At 41.6% G+C, this 23,981-nt stretch overlaps 1 protein-coding gene across 1 annotated transcript in view; it reads left to right on the top strand.

Moving 5' to 3' along the window:
• The window catches only part of SNX4 (sorting nexin 4), an 85,924-nt gene extending 63,220 nt beyond the window's left edge, over window positions 1-22,704 (top strand). Inside the window, exons 9-14 of the mRNA XM_062209215.1 lie at window positions 2,339-2,404; window positions 11,051-11,140; window positions 11,843-11,942; window positions 15,383-15,528; window positions 17,341-17,455; window positions 21,524-22,704. Coding sequence (XP_062065199.1) covers window positions 2,339-2,404; window positions 11,051-11,140; window positions 11,843-11,942; window positions 15,383-15,528; window positions 17,341-17,455; window positions 21,524-21,571 — 565 coding nt within the window. The 3' untranslated portion in view covers window positions 21,572-22,704. The remainder of the gene's footprint in view (window positions 1-2,338; window positions 2,405-11,050; window positions 11,141-11,842; window positions 11,943-15,382; window positions 15,529-17,340; window positions 17,456-21,523) is intronic.
• The last annotated feature ends 1,277 nt before the right edge of the window (window positions 22,705-23,981 follow it).

Below are 23,981 nucleotides of genomic sequence, written 5' to 3'. Positions count from 1 at the left end.
CTTTCAAATAAATAAATCTTTTAAAATTTGATAGTAGACCTTTCTCTCTTTTAACAGTATGTTAGTGTTCCCCTGAAACTGATTAATATTTTCTATTCCCTATCCTAGACTTATACACGGGCCATAGGTTAGAACCTTTTGTCTAGCTAGTTTCTTAAAATTTCATGGGTATACAAGTAATCTGGGAATCTTGCTGAAATACCCATTTTGATTCAGTAGGTTTGCAGTGGTTCATCCTACATCTGCATTTCTAACAAGCTGTTAAAATACAATTTGAGTAGCAAAAGGCAAGACTATATGTACTCTGAGCAGGATAGATCTTACTTTCTTTACTTTGGTCTTTCCAGTGCTTAGCGTTGGTTGATACATAGAACCAGTAACTATTTACTGCCTCACAATTATTAGTTGATTCACTGACTCAGTTTATAAACTATACTCACCAAGTATTTGTGAGACATTAAACTACTCAGTTGGAATATAATGATGATCAAATCCTTCCTTCCTTGAACTGGTTTTTAGGATTGTTTAGGAATCAAGGAATTGCATTTGGTTATGTTGACCTGGAGCTGCTAGCAATAATAGGAGGCTTGAAAATGAGATGAACACAGTTGCTGTAGATGTCTCCCAGATGATTGATCTGGATTGGCGATTAATTCCATTAATATCACCTACAGTTAAGTTAACTGGACTCACTGCATCACACACTTGGCCAGTTACACTTGCCATCCATCTAAGAACCCTCAATTTTATTTTTCATGTGAAGAACTGGGCTTTACATTTGTTTTATTTGAAGTGTGAGAGGTACGTAAAAGCAAAAATTGCCTTATAGGCATAGAAATGAGGTTTTGGAGCTAAAGCTGGAGGTGTTAAAAAGCCATTTTGTGCCGGTGCCACAGCTCACTAGGTTAATCCTCCGCCTTGCGGTGCTGGCACCCCGGGTTCTAGTCCCTGTCGGGGCACTGGATTCTGTCCTGGTTGTCCCTCTTCCAGTCCAGCTCTCTGCAGTGGCCCAGGAGGGCAGTGGAGGATGGCCCAAGTGCTTGGGCCCTGCACCCGCATGGGAGACCAGGAGAAGCACCTGGCTCCTGGCTTCGGATCAGCGTGGTGCACCGGCCGCAGCGCACCGGCCGCAGTAGCCATTGAGGGGTGAACCAATGGCAAAAGGAAGACCTTTCTCTCTGTCTCTCTCTCTCTCACTGTCCACTCTGCCTGTCAAAAAAAAAAGCCATTTTGTAAACAGCAGTGTACATAAAGAAGCTTAACTGTTGCTGCTACTCTTTGACTAAACATGTAGGAAAGGAAATTATTGGAGGGAGTTTTCCTTGTTTTTTCTTTTCATCATAATCATGCAGTTACATCAGTGATTGGTATGTTTGTTTTGCTTCCTTGAAGATAGTAAAACCTTCTGAGGTTTTTTCTTCTGATACTATAAGCATATGATCTTGTATTTCAGAACAGTTTATTGAAACTATTGAGAGAATTACGATTTTTTCTTTTATGATATGTTGAAGATGTTTATTGTATATTTTGCAAATAGCAGGAAAATTGGAAAAAACCCATAAGACCAGAAAAATGATTATGAGTTGTCATTTGAAACAATGCTTAGGAGAAACTATTTTAATATTATGGGAAGACACTGTTAAGGGAAAAAGGCATGATGAAAAATTGCCCATATCATGTGATCTCAGTGACATTAAAAAGAGCAAATAAAAAGACTTGAAAGACAGCAAACCGTGTAGAGAAAGCAAATTATATCATCTCTTGATATTTGGGATTATAGATTTATTTTCCCAGTTTACTGTAATATGTATGTGTAACTTCCATAAAAATAATTTTTTATGAAGAGCATCTCACATAAATGACAGCAGAATGATCTTTGGTAGGCTTACTCAGCAGGCTGTGCAGCTCCATTTAAGGTTTTACTATGTACCTAACATTTCTGTACAATCGCCCTTTTCTGTTAGCTGTTAATTCAGTGGCATATAACTAGGTGTGCTGGAACCATCCATGGACATTTGAAAATGCAGATGCCTTGGCTCTGTCTCCAGAGATGGCGTTCCATATTTTTTTTCACAATTGACTTGCATAGGCACCCTGAGAATGTGACACGTAAGCAGAAGCTGTTTTGTGTGACACTTACCTTGCACTCTCCAGCAGGTGTCAGCTTACATTCAGTTGTTAACTTGAGGGGGACAACAGCATATTTGAGTCACAGAAAATAAATCCAAATATATGTACTGTACATTATTGAAAAACTAACTAGAAAAGAATAGTATAAAAGAGTCCACTTAGTAATCTCTAACTCATGTTGCTTTTGGTTTCATCTTTTTCTTTCTAGTGAGTGGAGTGCCATAGAAAAAGAAATGGGTGATGGACTGCAGAGTGCTGGTCATCATATGGACGTGTGAGTACTTGGAGGGTGCAGCATAAAACACCATGTGAAGTTCACATGGCAGTGTTAATGACTCTTACGTTCCTACGAAGTTTACTGGTATTTATGTTATACTGTGTGTGTGGATCTAACTGAAATTTATCTGAGGAATACAAGGTTAGTTCAACATTTGAAAATCAGCCTGGGGGGAGGGGTCAGCACTGTAGTGCATCGAGTTAAAGCCCCAGTCTGCAGTGCCAGTATCCCAAATAGGTGCTGGTCCGAGTCCTGGCTGCTCCATTCCCCATCCAGCTCCCTGGTAATGTGCCTGGGAAAGCAGTGGAAAATGGCCCAATTCCTTGGGGCCCTGCATCCACATGGGAGACCCAGAAGAAGCTCCTGGCTCCTGGTTTCAGATTGGCTCAGCTCCAGCTGTTGGCAGCAATTCTGGGAGTGAACCAGTAGATGGAAGACCTCTCTCTCTGGCTCTACCTCTCTCTGTAACTCTTTCAAATAAATATAATAAAACTTAAAAAAAAAAGCCTAATTTCATGAATTAACAGAATAAAGACAAAAACTTATATACTCATTTCAATACATGTAGAAAAAGCTGCTAACAAATTTCAGCACTAATGGACAGTGAAAATTCTCATCAAACTAGGAAGAAAAGGAAATTTCCTCAATCTGAAATTTACAGCAAATATCATCTTAATAGTGAAGTGTGGACATTCTTTCCTAATGTCAAGAACAAGGCAAGGTTGCCCACTGTCACCACTGCTAGACACACTGTGCTGGAGATACCAGTCAGTACAACAGGACAAGAAAATTAACAAGTATAAATATTAGAAAGGAAGAAGTAAAACTGTCTTTATTTATTTGAAGTCAACAAGTTTTTTTTTTTACATAGAAAATCTTAATAAATGAGCCAGAAATATTGTAGAACTAACATCTGATTTTAATAAGGATGCAGGATACCAGATTAATATATAAAAATCTGTGGGAGAATATTTGAGAGGCAAAGAGAGGGAACTCTGGTCTACTGATTCACTCCACAAATGCCTGCAATAACAAGGGCTGGGGCAGACTGAAGGAGGGAGCAAAGAACTCAACACAGGTCTCCCATATGGATGACAGAAACCCAATTACTTGAGCCTTCAGCACTGCCTGCAAAGATCTGCAGTAGCAGGAAGATGGAGTCAGGAAACTGAGCCAAGAATTGAACTCAGAGAGGTCAATGTGGGATGCAGGCAACTTAACCTCCAGGCTAAACAACCTACCCCCTGCACTCCACCACCACCACCACCACAATGGGGCCAGTGTGATGCAGTGGGCTAAGTTGCAACTTGTGATGGATCCCATACTGAAGTGCTGATTTGAGTCCCAGCCACTCCACTTTGACTCTCACTTCTTGCTGATGTGCCTAGGAAGGCAGCAAAACATGGCCCATATGGGAGACCTGCCATCTATATAGAAGACCAGGATGGAGTTTTCTGGCTCCTGGCTTTGGCCTGGCCCAGACCTGGCTGTTAGAGGCATTTAACCAGCAGATAGAAGTCTGTCTGGGGCCGGCGCTGTGGCTCAATAGGCTAACCCTCCGCCTGCGGCACCGGCACACTGGATTCCAGTCCCAGTCAGGGCGCCAGATTCTGTCCTGGTTGCCCCTCTTCCAGTCCAGCTCTCTGCTGTGGCCTGGGAGTGCAGTGGAGGATGGCCCAAGTGCTTGGGCCCTGCACCCACATGGGAGACCAGGAGAAGCACCTGGCTCCTGGCTTCGGATCAGCGCGGTGCACCGGCCGCAGCGGCCATTGGAAGGTGAACCAGCGGTAAAAAGGAAGACCTTTCTCTCTCTCTCTCTCACTGTCTAACTCTGCCTGTCAAAAAAAAAAAAAAAAAAAAAAGAAGTCTGTCTGTCCTTCTGTATCCATCACTCTGCCTTTCCAAAAAAAAAAAAAAAAAGCCCACTAATCTATTGTTTTTATATACTAGCAATAATTGGAAAATTAAAAAAATGTTTTTCAGATGCTGTCTATAGTAGAGTCAAAGCATAAGGCTTATGAATTACGTAATGAAAGATATAAAAGATCTCTGTACTAGAAACTATAAAATGTGGCTGAGAGAAATTGCTGAAGACCTGAATAAATGGAGAGATGAACCATGTTCATGGATTGGAAGTCTCAGTGTTGCTGAGGTGTCAATTCTACCCAAATTGCAGTCCCAATCAAAATTCCAATGATTTTTTAATGGAAAATTGATAAGCTGATTCAAAACTTTATATGGAAATTCAAAGGACCTAGAATAGCCAAAGCAATCTTGATAAAGAATAGTGCGCCGAGGCTCAATAGGCTAATCCTCTGCCTGCGGCGCCAGCACACCGGGTTCTAGTCCCAGTCGGGGTGCCGGGCTTTGTCCCGGTTGCTCCTCTTCCAGTCCAGCTATCTGCTGTGGCCTGGGAAGGCAGTGGAGGATGGCCCAAGTCCTTGGGCCCTGCACCCACATGGGAGACCAGGAGAAGCACCTGGCTCCTGGCTTCGGATCAATGTGGTGTGCCAGCCGCAGCACGCCGGCCGCCGCGGCCATTGAGGGATGAACCAACGGAAAAAGGAAGACCTTCCTCTCTAGACAGACACACACACTCTCTCTCTCACTCACTGTCCACTCTGCCTGTCAAAAATTAAAAGAATAGTGCTGGAAAATATTACTTGTTTTCAAGATCTATAAGCAGTGAGCATTTAGCCTGGTGGTTAAGACACCTACACCTCACATCAGAGTATTTGGATTTGATTGCCAGCTCTGCTCTTAATTCCAGTTTCCTGCTAATGCAGATCTTGGGATGCAGTAGTAACAGCTTATATAACTGGGTTCCTACTACCCATGTGGGAGACCTGGATTGAGGTTCTGGATCTCAGTTTCCCCAGCCCACCCCCAGCTGTTTGCAGCCATGTGGGGAGTAAACCAGCAAATAAGATCCATCTGTCTCTCTCTTCTCCCTCTCCCCACTCATAGCCTTTGCCTCCCAAATAAATTTAAAAAATTTTTTTTAATTTACTATAAAGGTAATAAGGTATTGGCATAAAGATAAAGATCAGTGGAACAGAACATAGTCCAGAAGCAGAGCCATGCTTCCCATAGTCCATTTCAACAGATAGTGCTGGAATAACTGGATTTCTACATGGCAAAACAAGTGAACCTTTGGGCCAGCACTGTAGTATAGCAGGTAAAAGTGCCACCTTCAGTTCCAGCATCCCATGTGGGAGCTGGTTCAAGTTCTGGCTACTCCAGTTCTGATCCAGCTCCCTGCTAATGTGCCTGGGAAAGCAGTGCAAAGATGGTCCAAGTGTTTAGGCCTCTGTACCCATGTGGGAGACCCAGAAGAAGCTCCAGGCTCCTGGCTTCAGATTGGCTCAGCTCCATCCATTGTGCCCATTTAGGAAGTGAACTAGTGGATGGAAGATCTCTCTCTCTCTCTCTGCCTCTGCCTCTCAAATAAATAAATAAATAAATCTTAAAAAAAAAAAAGAAATGAGCCTTGAGCTACGTCTCACACTTTACACAAGGACTCATTCAACTTGAATGATACACGTATGTGTGAAAGCACAAATTATAGCTTTTAGTAGGAAACATGAAGAGAACATTGTTACAGCACTAGAGGTAAGCAAAGATTTCTTTCTCTTTTTTTTTAGATTTATTCATTTATTTGAAAGAGTGAAACAGAGAGAGGAGAGGCAGAGAGAGCAAGAGAGAGAGAGAGAGGTCTTCCATCCAGTGGTTCACTCTCCAATTGGCCACAAAGGCCAGAGCTGCGCTGATCTGAAGCCAGGAGCCAGGAGCTTCTTCCAGGTCTCCCATGTGGGTAGCAGGGCCCCAAGGACCCGGGCCATCCTCCACTGCTCTCCTAGGCCACAGCAGAGAGCTGAATCAGAAGTGGAGCAGCCGGGTCTTGAACTGAGGCCCATATGGGATGCCGGTGCTTCAGGCCAGGGCGTTAACCCACTGCGCCACAGCGCCAGCCCCAGCAAAGATTATTCTTAAAGTGCATATGATGGGGCCGGCGCTGTGGCATAGTGGGTAAAGCCACCACCTACAGCGCCGGCATCCCATATGAATCCTGGCTGCTCCACTTCCAATCCAGCTCTCCGCTATGGCCTGGGAAAGCAGTGGAAGATGGCCCAAGTCCTTGGGCCCCTGCAGCCACGTGGGAGACCCGGAAGAAGCTCCTGGTTTCTGGCTTCAGATCAGCACAGCTAAGGCTGTTGCGGCCAATTGGGGAGTGAATCAGCAGATGGAAGACCTCTCTCTCTGTCTCTCTCTGCCTCTCCTTCTTTCTGTGTGTAACTCTGACTTGCAAATAAATAAATAAATATTTAAAGTACATATGAAAATAAACAAATTTTAATGATAAGTTGATTGGTCAAAATTTAAAACTAATGGTTATCAAAATAGTATTTCAGGAAGGGAAACGTGGAGAATCAATTCTAAATGGGATACAAAGTGTCAGCAAAGATGAACAAAGTTCTGAGATGAATGATGGTAATGATTGTGTAATAGTGTGAACAATACACTAAAAAATGGTTAAAAAAGTTAATTTTATGGTATGTATATTTTACCCCGGAGATACCATTAAGATAAAGAAGAGGCAGACCATAGACTGGGAAAAAACATTTCTTACCAAATATATAAAGAACTCCTACAACTCGATAATAAAATAACAAAATATATCTTAAATATTCTTGCCACAGAAAGTGGTAAGGGGGCTAGTGTTGTGGCACAGTAGGTTAGGCCACTGCTTGTGATGCTCACATCCCATTTCATAGTGCTGGGTGGAGCTCTGGCTGCCCTGCCTCCAATTCAGCTCCCTGCTAATGCAGCTGGGAAGGCAGCAGAAGATGGTCCAAGCACTTGGGCTCCTGCCATCCACATAAGAGACCCCGTGGATTCCTGGATTCAGCCTGACCCAGCCCCAGCTATTGTGGCTATTTGGGGAGTGAACCAGCCAATGAAAGATGTTTGTATGTGTATATGTCTCTGTCACTTCCTTTCAAATTAAAAAAAAAAAAAATCTTAAAAAACCAGTAAGTATGTTAGGCTGTCAGTATGCTAATTAAGTTGATTCATTCATCTTGTGATGTATGTTTCAAGATATTACATTGCACATTGGATACATGACTGAAGATTTATTTATTTTTTGAAAGGCAGAATTAGAGACATCTTCCATCCACTGGTTCACTCCCCAGAAGGTCACAATAGCCAGGGCTGAGCCAGGCTGAACCTAGGAGGCAGGGGCTTCTTTGGGGTCTCCCATGTGAGTGCAGGGGCCCAAGCATTTGAGTCATGTTCTACTGTTTTTCTCAGGCCATTAGCAGGGAGATGGATCAGAGGTGGAGCAGCTGGGGGACAAACCAGCAGCCACATGGGATGCTGGCATCTCATGACAGCTTTACCTGCTACACCACAATGCTGACCCCTAGAAACAAACTTTTGTCAATTGTATCTTAATAAAGCTAGGGCTGGAGGGGCTGGCACTGTGGCGCAGCGGGTTAAAGCCCTGGCTTGAGGCACTGGCATCCCATGTGGGTGCCAGTTCTAGTCCTGGCTGCTCCTCTTCCGATCCAGCTCTCTGCTATGACCTGGGAAAGCAGTGGAAGATGGCCCAAGTGCTTGGACCCCTGCACCCCCGTGGGAGACCCAGAAGGAGCTCTGCTCAGCTCCGGCTGTTGCGGCCATCTGGGGAGTGAACCAGCGGATGGAAGACCTCTTTCTGTCTCTGCCTCTCTCTGTAATTCTGTCTTTCAAATAAATCTTTAAAAAAAAAAAAAAAAAAGCTAGGGCTCGAAAAAGAAAAAAACATTTTGTAAATATTTTCTTCAGGCTATATTTAAGCTAACTGACAATTTTCCAACTAACTTGTTTAATCTTAAATCTCTGTACTCTGTTCATTTAGCAATTCAGTATATGTAATTTCGACCATCCTTTGAGTTACTTACTAAAATGTTAAATAAAATTATTCTCAGAACTGACATCTAAAACCCTTTACCATTTGTCCGTCTGTATTCAAGGATGTGCCAGCTTGTCCCACACTGTCTTCTCAAGTCACCAGCCTGTGGCTCCTCTTTTTGTGTTCATATCCTTAATGTTAACTCTAGACTTACAGATTTACAAACTGAGACTTCTTTCCTCATTACTTAGATGCAGTTCTTCATTCTGATAAAGTATTTTTTATGATTTATTTATTTATTTGAAAGGCAGTTACAGAGATAGAGAATCTTCCATCCTCTGGTTTACCTCCCCAGATAGCCACAACAGCTGGAGCTGGGCCTATCCAAAGCCAGGAGCCAGGAGCTTTTTCCAGGTCTCCCATGTGGGTGCAAGGGGCCAAAGCACTTGGGCCATCTTCTACTGCTTTCCCAGGCCTTCAGCAGCTGGATCAGAAGTGGAGCAGCCAGATCTCGAACTGGAACACGTATGGGATGCTGGCACTGCAGGTGGTGGGCGGCCTACCCACTGTGCCACAGTGCTAGCCCCTCTGATAAAGTTTATAATTACAGAATATGTACTTTGTTGTTATAAATTGTGTAAACACATTGCTCTTCTTTTTTTTGTTTAAAGAGAGTTTTTAAAAAGATTTCTTTCTCTGCTTTCTTTCAAGGCAGAGTGTCATAGAGAGGCAGAAAAGGCTGCAATGGCCTGGGCTCGTCGAAGGTGCAGTCAGGAGCCTGGAATTTCATCTGGGTCTTCCATTTGGGTGGTAGGGGCCCAAACACTAGGGCCATCTTCTGCTTCTTTCCCATGTGCATTAGAAGAGAGCTAGGTTGGAAGCTGAGCAGCCAAGACTCCAGCTGGCACTTCGATGTAGGATGCTAGCATTTTAAGAAGTGGCTTAACCCACTGTGCCACAACAGCCTCACACATTGATTTTCTTTTTTTTATTTGAAAGAGTTACACATAGAGAGAAGGAGAGGCAGAGAGAGAGGGGGGTCTTCCATCTGCTGGTTCACTCCCCAGTTGGTCTCATCAACAGGAGCTGTGCTGATCTGAAGCCAGGAGCCAGAAGCTTCTTCTAGGTTTCCCATGTGGGTGCAGGGGCCCAAGATCTTGGGCTACCTTCTGCTGCTTTCCAAGGCCATAGCAGAGAGCTGAATCGGAAGTGGAGCAGCTGAGACTCAAACCAGCGCCCATATAGGATGCCGGTACAGCAGGTGGCGGCTTTACCCACTATGCCACAGCATCAGCCCCCACACATTGCTTTTCAAATGAACCTTTGTTTTTCACTCATTTAATTTTACAACTTCAGTAAACTTTTTTTACTTTTCTGGAGGAAACATACCTGAAAACATAAAGTATATGTTATTTCTATGCTAAGGAATCAATTGATTTTTTATGCCAAAGTAAATATATTTTTAAAGATCTATTTGTTTATTTGAAAGTCAGAGCTTGAGGAGCAGGGGAGGGAGAAACAGAGATATCTTCCATCTGTTGGTTCACTCCCCAGATCAGAAGTGGAGCAGCCAGGACTTGAATGGGTGCCCACATGGGATGCAAGCAGCAATTTTACCCACTATGCCACAATGCCAACTCCAAACTTGTCTTTTAATTCCATTTTTCCATGAATTTTTTGAAGTCCTCTAGTATGTACCAGCTGGAGAGAAAATTCAGAATTGATTTGAATGAAGGATGTATCTTCTGTACAGAAGTAGTACATATATGTAGCCCTTGTCCTTATGGAATTTACAATATGTTCAGAAAAGTAAAACCAGCACATAAGCCATCACTTTGATGGAATTTAAGTTCTAGCTTGTTGGCAGATCAGTAGAGTGACAGGGGTTGACTTTGTGCAGCAGGTTAAAAAGTTTGAGTCCTTGTTACTCTGCTTCTGATCCAGCTTCCAGCTAACGTGCCTGGGGAGCAGCAGATAAGTGTTCAGGTACTTGAGTCCCTGCCACCACATGGAAGCCCTGAACAGAGTTCTTGGCTCCCGACTTTAGCCTGGCCTAGGGAATGGAAGATCTTTCTGTCTCTCCTTCTTGCTTTATCACTCTGCCTTTCAAACAAAGAAATCTTTTTAAAGAGTGATGAATAAAAATTGTGGAAATTTTCATAGAATGGTTGAGATATGTGTCCATCGAGTTTGGCAGAGGCAGTGTGGAGAGCCAACACATTTCTGTACTGGCATGGGGTCAGGTGCGGCCGTGGGAGTGATGTAACAAACAGGGCAGGATCCTAGTAAGAGCAGAGGGTGCTGTTGAGAATTGGTTTAAAATAAGACCTGTAGATTTTTCTGTAATCTTGATTTGCTCTTTTCCTTTTGGCATTATCATAATTACTACCAAGGACGTGTGTGTCAATTATGCCAAGCTCTTATTCTTTCTATAGTGTTTGTGACCCTTTTATAACCTCTCTGAATAGGAGATACTACAATGTCGCATTACTTCTTAAGCTACTTGCAAAAGAACCGTATTTTGTTTATTTCTGAGCCATTGCTGATTGAAATATTATGTTAAAATTCAGTAAAACATGGTGATTACAAATTGCTATAAATGTTTCTAAAGACTAATTCTCACTTTCTCTACTTTATCACTCATGCATAGTAAATTGTGGACTGGACTGTGAATAGCACCGTTCTACAGGTTAGCACTTTGTGTTCCAATGAACGTTACTCTGTTTAAGCAGTGCTTTTAAAAACAGGTATGCTGCCTCCATTGATGACATTCTGGAAGATGAGGAACACTATGCGGATCAGTTAAAGGAATATCTTTTTTATGCAGAAGCACTGCGGTAAGTTTCGTAAAAGTTTCTTTTTCTTTCTTTTTTTTTTTTTTTTAAAGATTTATTCATGTATTTGAGAGGCAGAGCCACAGAGAAAGGTCCTCCATCAGCTCATTCACTCCCCAAATGGCCACAATGGCCAGGGCTGGCCCACGCCAAAGCCAGGAGCCTCCTCTGGGTCTCCCACGTAGGTGTTGGGGCCCAACCACTTGGACTATCCTCCACCACCCTCCTGGATACACCAGCAGGGAGCTGGATAGAAGTAGAACAGCCAGGACAACAACTGGCACCCATATTGGATGCCAATGCCGTAGGCAGAGAGTTACAGAGAGGCAGAGGCAGAGAGAGACATCTTCCATCCACTGGTTCACTCCCCAAATGGCCGCAGTGGCTGGAGCGGAGCTGATCTGGGTGCAGGGGCCCAAGGAATTGGGCCATCATTTTTCTACGGCTTTCCCAGGCCCTAGCAGAGAGCTGGATTGGAAGTGGAGGAGCTGGGACTCCAACTGGCCCATGTGGGATGCTGGCACTGTAGGCGGTAGCTTTACCCGCTATGCCACAGCACAGGCCCTAAAACTTTTGTTTTAAATATATGTAAAGTTTATATGCTTAGGTTCTGCTGGATTTATTTAGCTTTTAAAGTGTCTTAAGGTGTTCAAACATGAACACAAAGGAGAGAAGTTAAATGTCAGCACTGTGTTCCGTCTCTAGGGCCGTATGCAGGAAGCATGAGCTTATGCAGTATGATTTGGAGATGGCTGCTCAGGACTTAGCTTCCAAGAAGCAGCAGTGTGAGGAACTGGCAACAGGGGTGAGTATTTCTGTTCAGGTCTCTGGTGGAAACATCTAGCAAACGGTGTGTAGGGTCAGCTGTAGAGACAATACTCAAGATGCCTGAAATTTTACAGGGGAATCATTTGTGATAATTTTATAATTCTTTGTTTACCTTAATATTTAAAAAGTAAGCCATTGAAATCATATAGCATTATAAGATGTTTTACCAACACTCTCTGTGCGATAAGTATGGCCTAATTTCTGATCAACTCCAAATGACAAAAATATTACTCTCTGAGACTGAAATGATTGGCTTGATCAGGTTTAATTTTGCACGATGTTTCACTGACATTTTAGTTTACTTTGAAACCCTTGCACAGTTAGAATCTGTGCATCTCTCCTAACAAGCAGCTTTATGTGCACTTTATTCTTTAATGCTTACAATGAGTACTTGTGAAGAAAATTCCCTCTCTTAGCTACTTGAGATTTAGACCTATAATCAGCTTTCCACGGCTGTGGCAGAGACATTCTGCAAGCAGGGAGGCAGCAACAGTGCCACCATTTACAGGTCCCTTCCTCATTAATGAGAACTTGGGTTTACATGGATTACCCACTTGCTACTTCCTGGTAACGTCATAAATAAATGTGGGGAAAGACCCGGGACCATGAGATGTGTATTGATGAGGTCCTTGATTTAATTTTTAAATTATTATTATTTTTTTTTGACAGGTAGAGTTAGTGAGAGAGAGAGAGAGATAGGGAGAAAGGTCTTCCTTCCATTGGTTCACCCCCCAAATGGTTGCTACGGCTGGTGCTGCGCTGATCTGGAGCCAGGAGCCAGGTGCTTCTCCTTGGTCTCCCATGCGGGTGCAGGGGCCCAAGCACCTGGGCCATCCTCCACTGCCCTCCTGGGCCACAGCAGAGAGCTGGCCTGGAAGAGGAGCAACTGGGACTAGAACCCGGTGCCCATATGGGATGCTGGCGCTGCAGGTGGAGGATTAACTAAGTGAGCCATGGTGCCAGCCCCTGTTTTTTTAAAATTTTTAAAATAATTATTTTATGTATTTGAAAGACAGAGTTACAGAGAGAGGTAGAGACAGAGAGAGAGGTCTTCTATTCTGCTGGTTTACTCCCCAAATGACTGCAACAGCCAAATCTGAGCCAATCTGAAGCCAGGAGCCAGGAGCTTCTGGGTCTCCCACGTGGGTGCAGGGGCCCAAGGACTTGGGCCATCTTCCACTGCTTTCCCAGGCCATTGCAAAGAGCTAGATCAGAAGAGGAGCAACTAGGACTCGAACCGGTGCTCATGTGGGATGCTGGCCCTGCAGGCTGGGGCCTTCACCTGCTGCACCACAGCATCAGCCCCCCTTGATTTATTTTTAATACTCAGGTTGGTGGTTGGGGGTAGCATTGTGGCACAATGGTTAATGCCTATGACTCTGGCATCCCATATGGGTGCCAGTTCAAGTCCTGGCTGCACCACTTCTGATCTAGCTCCCTGCTAATGTGCCTGGGAAAGCAATGGAAGATGGCCCAAGCGCTTGGACTGCTGCACCTATGTGGGAGACTTAGAAGAATCTCCTGGCCTCCACTTGGCCTAGCCCTGGCTGTTGCAACCGTTTGGGGAGTGAACCAGCATATGGAAGAGCTCTCTCGCTCTCTGTCTCTCCTTCCTCCCTCCCTCCCTCTCTCTCTGCCTTTCAAATAAGTAAGTAAGTAATTATTAAAAAGGAAAAGAAAACTGAAGGGGAAGTTGCCAGACCATTTTCAGGGAGGTCAATTCTCGTGTGTGTGTGAAGGGGAAAGTGCTTGCTTGTATAAACCACAGAGGAGGACGTGTCACAGCAGCGACACTAGAGGGTGCCGGGCAGTGCTGGCCTTATGCAGCCTGCTTCTTTGTAGGTTCCCAAGTTTCAGTGTGACTTACCCAGGGTTTAAAGGTGCTCCTGTCGTTTGGTGTATTTTCATGGTTGGCCAACAGATTTTTATCTATTTTTCATGTCCCAGAATAGTATTTTTTTTTTTAAAATCACCATTCAATCAAGTATTAGACAAGTTTTTCTCACTATATACAATACTTCACACCTGGAAGTTTGCTGTTTGATTAAGAAGTTCACTTTTTTTTTTTAACTTTTATTTAATGCATATAAATTTCCAAGGTACAGCTTATGGATTACAATGGCTTTCCCCCACCATAACTTCCCTCCCACCCGCAACCCTCCCCTTTCCCACTCCCTCTCCCCTTCCATTCACATCAAGATTCATTTTCAATTCTCTTTATATACAGAAGATCAGTTTAGTGTATATTAAGTAAAGATTTCAACAGTTTGCACCCACATAGAAACACAAAGTGAAAAATACTGTTTGAGTACTAGTTATAGCATTAAATCACAATGTACAGCACATTAAGGACAGGGATCTGACATGAAGAGTAAGTGCACAGTGACTCCTGTTGTTAACTTAACAAATTGACACTCTTGTTTATGGCATCAGTAATCACCCTAGGCTCTTGTCATGAGTTGCCAAAGCTATGGAATTCTTTTGAGTTCACCGACAAGGTCATAGTCAAAGTGGAAGTTCTCTCCTCCCTTCAGAGAAAGGTACCTCCTTCTTTGATGACCTGTTCTTTCCACTGGGATCTCACTCGCAGAGATCTTTCATTTAGGTCATTTTTTTTTTGACAGAGTGTCTTGGCTTTCCATGCCTGAAATACTCTCATGGGCTTTTCAGCCGGATCCGAATGCCTTAAGGGCTGATTCTGAGGCCGGAGTGCTGTTTAGGACATCCGCCATTCTATGAGTCTGCTGTGTATCCTGAAGAAGTTCACTTTTAATTTTTCCTTTTTGACTAGTCCACAGTGTTCCAGTGTCAGAAATCACATTGGGAGCCCTGGATGTAGGCTTATGTTGTTTCTCTTTGAGCTAGGGGGAAGCTGGCAATGCTTCTTTCCTGTGGGAGGGTGGTAATGAAAAATACATAATATGAGGTTTATCATTTTTAATGTAGTTAGTAGTACTAACTCCCAAATCTGTGCATACCAAGCGTCTTCAAAAAGTTAATGGAAAAACAATATTATGAAAAAACTATGAATGAATTTAAACATTTTTTGCATCAAACTTTGTGTTAATTCCATTTTCCACAAACTTTTTTTGAAGCAGTATATGCAACACTGTTGTCCAGCCAATCTCTAGTACTCTCTTCTGCTTGCAACACTGAAACTCAGTGTCCCATCAACAGTTCCCATCATGCCCTCTCCCCTGCCACTGGCAGCCACCATTCTTTGTGTCTCTGATTTGAGTACTCCAAGCAGCTGATATAAGAGGGATCGTACAAGTGCAGTGTTTGTGTTCTGTGACTGACACCGCATTTGCTATGATGTCCCCAGGGTTATTGATGGTGTAGTGCGTATCAAAATTTCACTCCTGTGTGTGTGTATGACACATTTTGTTTAATCTTTCTTCTGTTATTTCCTTTTAGACTGTGAGAACATTCTCTTTGAAAGGAATGACTACCAAGCTGTTTGGACAAGAAACTCCAGAGCAGAGAGAAGCCAGGATAAAGGTGCTAGAAGAACAAATAAAGGAAGGAGAACAGCAGCTGAAGTCTAAAAATTTGGAAGGCAGGTAAAGATGCTGAGATGTTGGGCAAAGTTAGACTTGTAGACTAATTTATAGCAGATTTTTATAAATTAATTAATTAATAAAATTATTCCCATTTTCCTTAGGATATAACTTGTTTCTCTACTGTATAGTGATTGCATTTCTAAGATGTATGAGTTAACAAAACTCATGTTTTAGAAGCAGTTGTTATGTGGATGAGAGGAAGAAGCGGAGTTTCAGCTTCATTGCATTATTTCCCTGCATTTTCATAATATCTTCCCTTTGCACATCCCCCTGCCCCTTCTTCTCTGATTAACCAAAGCCTGAGTACCCTCAGTACCTGGCTCCAGCGTTGCTCCAGTGTGAAGCCTTTTCTGATTCTCTCATGCTCCTGGAGTGTGGCAGTTTTGTATTGGGTGATTGACAACATGTGGCCACCCTGGCTAAATGAGGAGGCTTTCACAGTCAGTGACTGTGTCTTCCATCTTTATGTCCCTGAACCTTGCCTAGAGTTTGGCATGTTTCCATAAGCACGTCTAGAAATTCGGTTCTCAAAAATCTGCTGTCACTGATTGGTTAATTTTCTTTACCGTTGTTTTCCTTTGACAGAGAGTAGACAAAGGCAGACCATGAGTCTGTCACAGGTTTTGAGTTAGTTTTTTGTTAATTCTTAAAATGCTGGCACCAGGGGCCGGCGCTGTGGCACAGCAGATTAACGCCCTGGCCTGAAGCACCGGCATCCCATATGGGCACTGGTTCAAGACCCGGCTGCTCCACTTCCAATCCAACTCTCTGTTATGGCCTGGGAAAGCAGTAGAAGATGGCCCAAGTCCTTGGGCCCCTGCACCGGCGTGGGAGACCTGGAGGAGGCTCCTGGCTCCTGGCTTCGGATCAGTGCAGCTCCAGCCATTGCAGCCAGTTGGGGAGTAAACTAACAGATGGAAGACCTCTCTCTCTCTTTCTCTCTGCCTCCTCTCCTCTCTCTGTGTAACTCTTTCAAATAAATAAATACATACATACATCTTTAAAAAAAAAATGCTGGCACCAAAGAAGTCAAAGTAAACTTTCACAAGTAGAGTCAAAAAGACGAATTCCTTTCGGGATTTTGAAACTCCAGTGTCATTAAATATAAGTGTATGCTAAATGTGATTCCTCATCCAGCTTGTCAAAAGAGTCTATTTTCAAGTGATCCCAGGAAGGCACTATGGTACCACATCTGTTAGGCTTGTGGGTTGGTTTAAGGAGCCATCTATATCTGTTGGATAGGAGTAATTAGAAAATAGAAATTGTGGCAAAATATAAATTGTAAAGGGCCCGGCACTCTGGCATACTGGGTAAAGCCTCCATCTGTGGTGCCAGCATCCCATATGGGTACCGGTTTGAGTCCTGGCTGCTCCACTTCCTATCCAGTTCTCTGCTACTGCCTGGCAAAGCAGTAGAAGATGGCCCAAGTCCTTGGGCCTCTGCACCCAAATGGGAACCCAGAAGAAGCTCCTGGCTCCTGGCTCCGGATTGGCACAGCTCTGGCCGTTGAGGCCAATTGGAGAGTGAACCAGTGGATGGAAGACTTTCTCTCTGCCTCTGTCTGTGTGTTACTCTGCCTTTCAAATAAATAAATAAATCTTTAAAAAGAAAAATAAAAAGAAATTGTTAAAATGTGGACAACTGTATGACTTTTTCCCTCACTATAATTTTTAGGAAAAGAAAAAAGAGAACTGCCTCATGTACAAGCAGTAGCTTTTTCTTCTAGACAATTAAAAATAATTCAGACAAGAACTGGTTAGTTAAGTGTATAATATACAATTAATTAAATAGTAACTAAACTTCTTTCTTCAGGGAATTTGTGAAAAATGCATGGGCTGATATTGAACGCTTCAAGGAGCAAAAGAACCGTGATTTGAAGGAAGCCCTCATAAGCTACGCAGTCATGCAGATCAGTATGTGCAAAAAGGTAGGTTTGGCTGTAGCAGGAGTACTTACAGATCTCTCTAAATTATCTTATTTGGACCAAAACTCTTTCCTTCTCATTCTTCTGAAATATTTCCCAGTTGCCCTACTTAATTTCAAAAGAAGTATTGATAACCAAACTGTCAGTTATTGAGTCTCAGTCATCTAAAGTTCCAAATGTGTATGCCCCATTTAAACCTGTATTTGAAAAACAGTCCAACAATATTATTTTGGTTATGTGATGTTTTGGGGACAAAAAGACTAAAATACTCTTCCTAACAGTGATGTAAGCTTTGCTTGGACAATCCCTTAAACATTACTTTGGGGAAATGTGGTTATGATATGGTTTGTTGGTAAAGTAAATCTTTCCCATAACTGATAAACCCATAGTGAAAGATATGAACATGGAAATTCATCCTGGTTCAAGTAAATTTTCACCTTTGGGGAAATCTTTCTAAAATGTTGTTTTAAGAACAAAATGGAAACTATTCCTAAGCTGCTGCTTCATAACCTGAGTTCTGCCAACATGACCATCAGTACCAGTGCTTTCTGTCTGTCAGGCATGTCATGTGTCAAACAATTTGACATGTGTTACGTCAGAGTCCAGTGAATTCCCATATTAGGAAGATCCTAGAAAAATTATACTCGTCAATAGCTCTTATGTTGTAATTTATCCAAAAGTTTTATGTTTTGGAGAACAGCCCTCACTTCCCTTCACCTTTTCACTTATATCACTGGCATTAGCAGTGATATAGCAGGCTTTAAGATATTTTGATAATACTGGACCTACTTGTTAAGTGGGCTCCTCTTGGCTTGGGCAGATTCACACTTAAGCTTGAATCAACTGGAAGTTGATTCATACTGTGGATATTTAAGGTCATTTGAAAGCAGTAAGAGCCATGCCCGGCTCGTGTGCACGAGCTGTTGCATGGGTTGCAGGTGGGCGGTGTTTAACTCTCTTGCCTGTTTGCCTCGACTCCTGCTCCTGTTTCTCACTGCTGCTGGGTTGCATTGGTATTTGCAGTCATTTCTAATTTGCCTCTTTTAACCTCAGGAGCTCTGAAAGATCAGATCACAAAGATTTTTGGAGCTGGTTTCTGTTTTGTAGAAGACTCATTAATAAGTTCCTTGTAATCTCCTGTTCCATTTGCTTCTTTTCCATTAGTAAAATGCAAGGCCTTTTTTATAATGGCTCTAAGGATTTCCCCCCCACACACATACTTTTTTATGGTGAGGTGATTGAAGTTTCTAGAAAAGTAATCTGAATAAAAAAAAATATTACCTTAGGTATGTTGGACATTCTGTTGAATATCTAGGGGTTTACTAAGATATGCTAAGATAATAAGTAAACAAGAATTTCCTAAGAGTTTATGTTCATTTTATTTCCCAAGAACAGTGCTATAAAATTTTGTCATGTTTTATTTTCTTGCCTAAGTGAAATAAATTTTTGTATTTGGAAATCTACAGTGTTCTTTTCTTGTAGAAATTTAAAATCAAATTCATGACTAGCATCCTTTTTTGTACAAATTTGAGTGTCTATTTTAATTGTATATTAATTTTTAACATATATTATGCTTTCTTGTGTCAGTTATTCACAGTGTTAACCAAATGTAACGAAAATGTTAATTGAATATAGTCACGTGACTACATTGCGGTACTGATGAAAGATGTCTGTTTTTAAATTTTTTTTTTGCTTTTTAAAAAATATTTATTTTGTTTATTTGAAAGGTAGAGAGAGAGGGAGAGACAGAGAATGAGATCCTCCATCTTTTGATTTACTCCCCAAATGGCCACAACAACCAGAGTTGGGCCAGACTAAAACCAGAATCCAGGAATTCTATCTGGGTCTCCCATGTGGGTGGCAGGAGCCCAGGTACTTGGGCCATCTTGTGCTGCCTTCCCCAGCACATTAACCGGGAGCTGAGTGGGAAGTAGAGCAACCAGGACTCAAACCAGCACTCTGATATGGGATCTGGTGTTGCAGGTGGTGGTTTAACTCTCTATGCCACAGTGCCAGTCCATGATAAGTGTTTTTGGGTCAACTTTTTTGATGATAAATTATCTACTTTATTGAGTCAAGTAGGCTGAAGCTTTTAAAAAATACCTTTTTATTGATTTTTAGGCTACTTTATTTTTATAGATTTTTAATTAGTTATGAAAATAAAACACATATGCCCTTTGCAAATATTTTAAATAATCCAATAGCATATTAAGTATAAAGTCACACTCCTAAAAATTTTTTTTTTTCAAAATTTTACTACTGTTAAGCCTTCATATGTATCTTCCAGATTTTTTCTTTTATTTACTTGAAATATAGAGATCTTTCTTTTTTTTTTTAAGATTTTATTTATTTGACAGAAAGAGTCACAAACAGTTGAGAGAGAGAGAGACAGAGAGAAAGCTCTTCCTTTTCCATTGGTTCACTCCCCAAATGGCCGCCATGGCCGGAACTATGCTGATCCAAAGCCAGGAGCCAGGTGCCTCCTCCTGGTCTCCCATGCGAGCACAGGCACCCAAGCACTTGGGCCATCCTCCACTGCCTTCCCGGGCCACAGCAGAGAGCTGGACTGGAAGAGGAGCAGCTGGGACTAGAACCCGGCGCCCATATGGGATGCTAGCGCCGCAGGCAGAGGATTAACCAAGTGAGCCATGCCTTTAGCTCACTCCCCAAATGTCCACAACAGCCAGGGCTGGGCCAGAATGAGGTCAGCAGCTAGGGACGCCTCAATCCAGGTATCTTACATGGATGGCAGGGACTCACATATTTAAGCCATTGCCTATTGCCTCCTAGTGTGTACATTAATTAGCAGGAAACTGGATTTGGAAGTAGAGAACGAGGATTCGAACCAGGCACTCTGACATTTGTTGTGGGTGTCCCAAGCAGGCTCTTAAGCTATGCCAAATGCCAACCCCAAGATTTTCTTATATACACAGATTCATTTCACTAACCATGAGGGGAATTAAAAGGTAACTTTGTTGCAAATTTTTTTTAAATCCATGCATAGTTTTTTTATGATATACATTTTTTTGAACTCTGAAAATCCCTCATAGGCATGGATTTACACATTTTTTGCACCAAAATAAATTTATCTTTTGATTTCATTTTTCTATTAACTATTTGAAGTACTCTTGTATACATTTTTCTCCTCTGAGCATATTCTAAGTGCTAGTGTGTAACTTTTGCTTTTCTTTTGATATCTCATGGACAGATTGCTATGACAGTATATACTGTCTATCTTATTCTGACAGTGAACATTCCATTAGTAACTACTGTATCCAGCCAGTCTAAGGCCTTTTAAAAGGTTTTTGCTTTTCATTACTTCATCTGCTTTTTATATCCCATTAGGGAGAAAGGAACCTTAAAAATATTTTTTGGGTTTTGTTTTTCCTATTTGAAGCCTTGATCAATATTGACACACTTCAATACATAATTAAGAAAAAGTTCCCTTCTGATAAATTAGCAGGTATTGGAGACTCTGCACCTTGTTCACTGAATATCTTTGTTTCTGTCACTTGCTGAGGTATTACTGAGACATCTTCACAGACACATTTTTGTTGAAGCTTATCAGGCTGTCTCTAGTGTTGTGTTGTAGTGGACTGCCAGTACTGCTGAGAGGGACCCAGAAGTTGGTACAGGATTAGTTTTCATCAAAACTTTAGTTATTAGACTAGTAACTTAATAACTCAATTTATGTTTAATCATTACACTAATAATTTTGTTTCAAATTCTACATTGAAAAAACTATCTGAAAACTTACTTGGTTTACACATAGAAATGATAATGAGTATGTGATATGAGTAAATGAGTTTTATGATATGAGCCCTGGAAACTCAGTTTTCCAATAAATTGTAGTTCTTTCTCCATTTTAACAATAAGTGCATATGAAGAATTCTCTTAACTTTTTCAGTTGCATTAAACATTCATTCATTGTTAGCAGTTTCCCAAAATAGTGTCATATTTGCTGGACTTACTAATTGTTCCAAAAAGCAAAACTTAGCATACCATTGAGCTAAATATTTTGGTTTTGAGAATCCTTCCAGAATCACATTTTAAAGTTACTTTTGTTTTTAGGGAATTCAAGTTTGGACCAATGCTAAGGAATGCTTTAGCAAGATGTAATCCTGTGAAATGAATTTCTCTTCAATCAAAAAAGTGCCCCAAAACAGAAGCACAAGTAAAGAAAAGAAATTTAAGTTTCTACCCAGTATACATAAAAATATACAATAAGTTGAATAAATTCAGCTCTCTTTAACCTAATTATAATTGTGTTTGTATAGCACAAAAAGGATGTATTTTAATGAAGATTATATATTATAATTTGAGTTTTGGGGACTGGTGCTGATTCCAAAAATTTAACTTAATAATATATACCAATAGATTTTTTTCGTCAGGCTTCTGAACCAATGACTGAATGTCAACATGTTAATTAATTTCTAGAAGCTTATTTCAATACCAACTGTTTTAGGTCTGATCATGTAGAGTGTTTTTTTCCTGAGATTGAATTCCTATATTTACTTGGTAAGACCTACTAATCTGTTGTAGGGGGTTATTTCTCTTGCCTTATAGTTGAGCTGTTTGGTTCGACAAAGCTCAGCAGTAAAAAGTTAAGTGTGTAATCTGAGGTTTTCTTCCACATTCATTGATGCCCCCTGCAAGATCTGCATACACTAGAAAATGCCTTCAGTTTGTGTTTGCCAGAATTTTGATACTGGCCAGAAATTTTATACTGCCGACAATGACGACTCAGCTTCTCAGACATACAGAGAAATACATGGTTAGGATCTAGGACTTGCTATGCAGAACGCTGTAGTTGAGTGTGTTCCATGTTAAGAATTCAGTTCCCCGCTAATTCCTAACCTCAGTGAGGAGCCTCCCTCTGCTCTGCTTGGCTCTGCACACGGCATTTCAGGGTACGAGAAGTGGCATTTCTGTGTGAGATACATGTAGTAGACACACATGCTGGTGTCTTCATTATTAACATCCTTTTCTATTGCTTGGCTGTAATTTTTGAAAAAGATACATTACAATGTTTTTTTATGTGTGTTTTTGTGGTGTATGTTCAGAAGCCAAGCACCTTCATTTTCCTAGCTTTGCAGAATCTGAACTGTGTACTCATTATTTCTAATGTTGGGGGAAAAAATCCCCAGTATTGTTCAACATTTGACTTTTTTTACGTTTAAATGTTGCTGGATTTTTGTGCTGTTTGCCAAACTTATACAATAAATAAATGATGTATCATGATGATTTTCAAATGATTTTTCTTATTTTAACAAGATGGTCCAGACATATTAACATGTGATGCTGTATGAGAAACAAAACACATGCCATATTATGTTTTAAAGTGTTTAATTGTATAAATAGATCTTATACTAAAATGTGTTTTAAAAATAAGGTGCAGAAATAACATTTAAATTTTTATTGGAGTTTTTAAAAAGATAAAATTGGTAGATCCGTACAAGTACGTATTTCATTGCATTTTGTAGGGCCACTTTTTGCTTAATGAAATGAAACACCTTCCTGCGTGGCATTTAAAAATCAGAAGCTGTCTGGCCCAGACGAACTGCACACTAAATGTGAAAATGTATCAGACTGTTTTTGGGAAGCAGAACTAATTTGAGAAAGCCCTTGTTAGTGCCCCTATGTTTTAAAAAGATGAATTAGGGGAAAAAATTGTTATCTTTTCAAAAAATATATAAACAAACTTAGTTATATGTGTATTTAACTGAAAGTCCCTTGATGGGTTGATTTGCTTAATTTTATAACAGAATTGTTACTTTTTTGTTTTTTTAAGGCACAGTTAGAGAAAGGGGGAGAGCGAGTGAACGAGATAGATCTTCCATCTGCTAGTTCATTCCCCAAATGGCTGAGCTGGGCCAGACTGAAGCCAGGAGCCAGGAGCTTCTTCCAGGTCTCCCACATGGGTGCAGATGACCAAGCACTTGGGCCATCCTCCTCTGCTCTCCCAGGCACACCAGCAGGGAGCTGGATTGGAAGTGCAGCAGCCAGCAATCAAACCAGTGCCCATATGGAATGCTGGTATCGCAGGTGGCAGCTTTACCCACTGTGCCACATTGCTAGCCCCCAAATTGTTCCTTTAAGGAGAACGATTAAGGAATTTTATAATGGAAATAATTTTTGTACTATTCAGAATAAGTATAAAGAAAATAATTTGTGTTTAGTAACTTTTCAGTATTTAAAATCATAAATCAAAATGAATTATTAAAAATGTAGAGGAGGAGAGCCGGTGTCATGGCTCACTTGGCTAATCCTCTGCCTGCGACGCCCGCACCCCAGGTTCTAGTCCGGTTGGGGCGCCGGGTACTGGTCCTGGTTGCTCCTCTTCCAGTCCAGCTCTCTGCTGTGGCCAGGGAGGGCAGTGGAGGATGGCCCAAGTGCTTGGGTCCCTGCACCAGCATGGGAGACCGGGAGGAAGTACCCAGCTCCTGGCTTCGGATTGAACCAACGGAAGGAAGACCCTTCTCTCTGTCTCTCTCTCTCTCACTAACTCTATCTGTCAAATTAAAAAAAA

This window comes from Lepus europaeus, chromosome 2 (assembly GCF_033115175.1).
Source record: "Lepus europaeus isolate LE1 chromosome 2, mLepTim1.pri, whole genome shotgun sequence".
Taxonomy (NCBI): Eukaryota; Metazoa; Chordata; class Mammalia; order Lagomorpha; family Leporidae; genus Lepus; species Lepus europaeus.
Note: the sequence above shows the minus strand (reverse complement) of the source record. Positions and strands in the feature narration are given on the sequence as shown.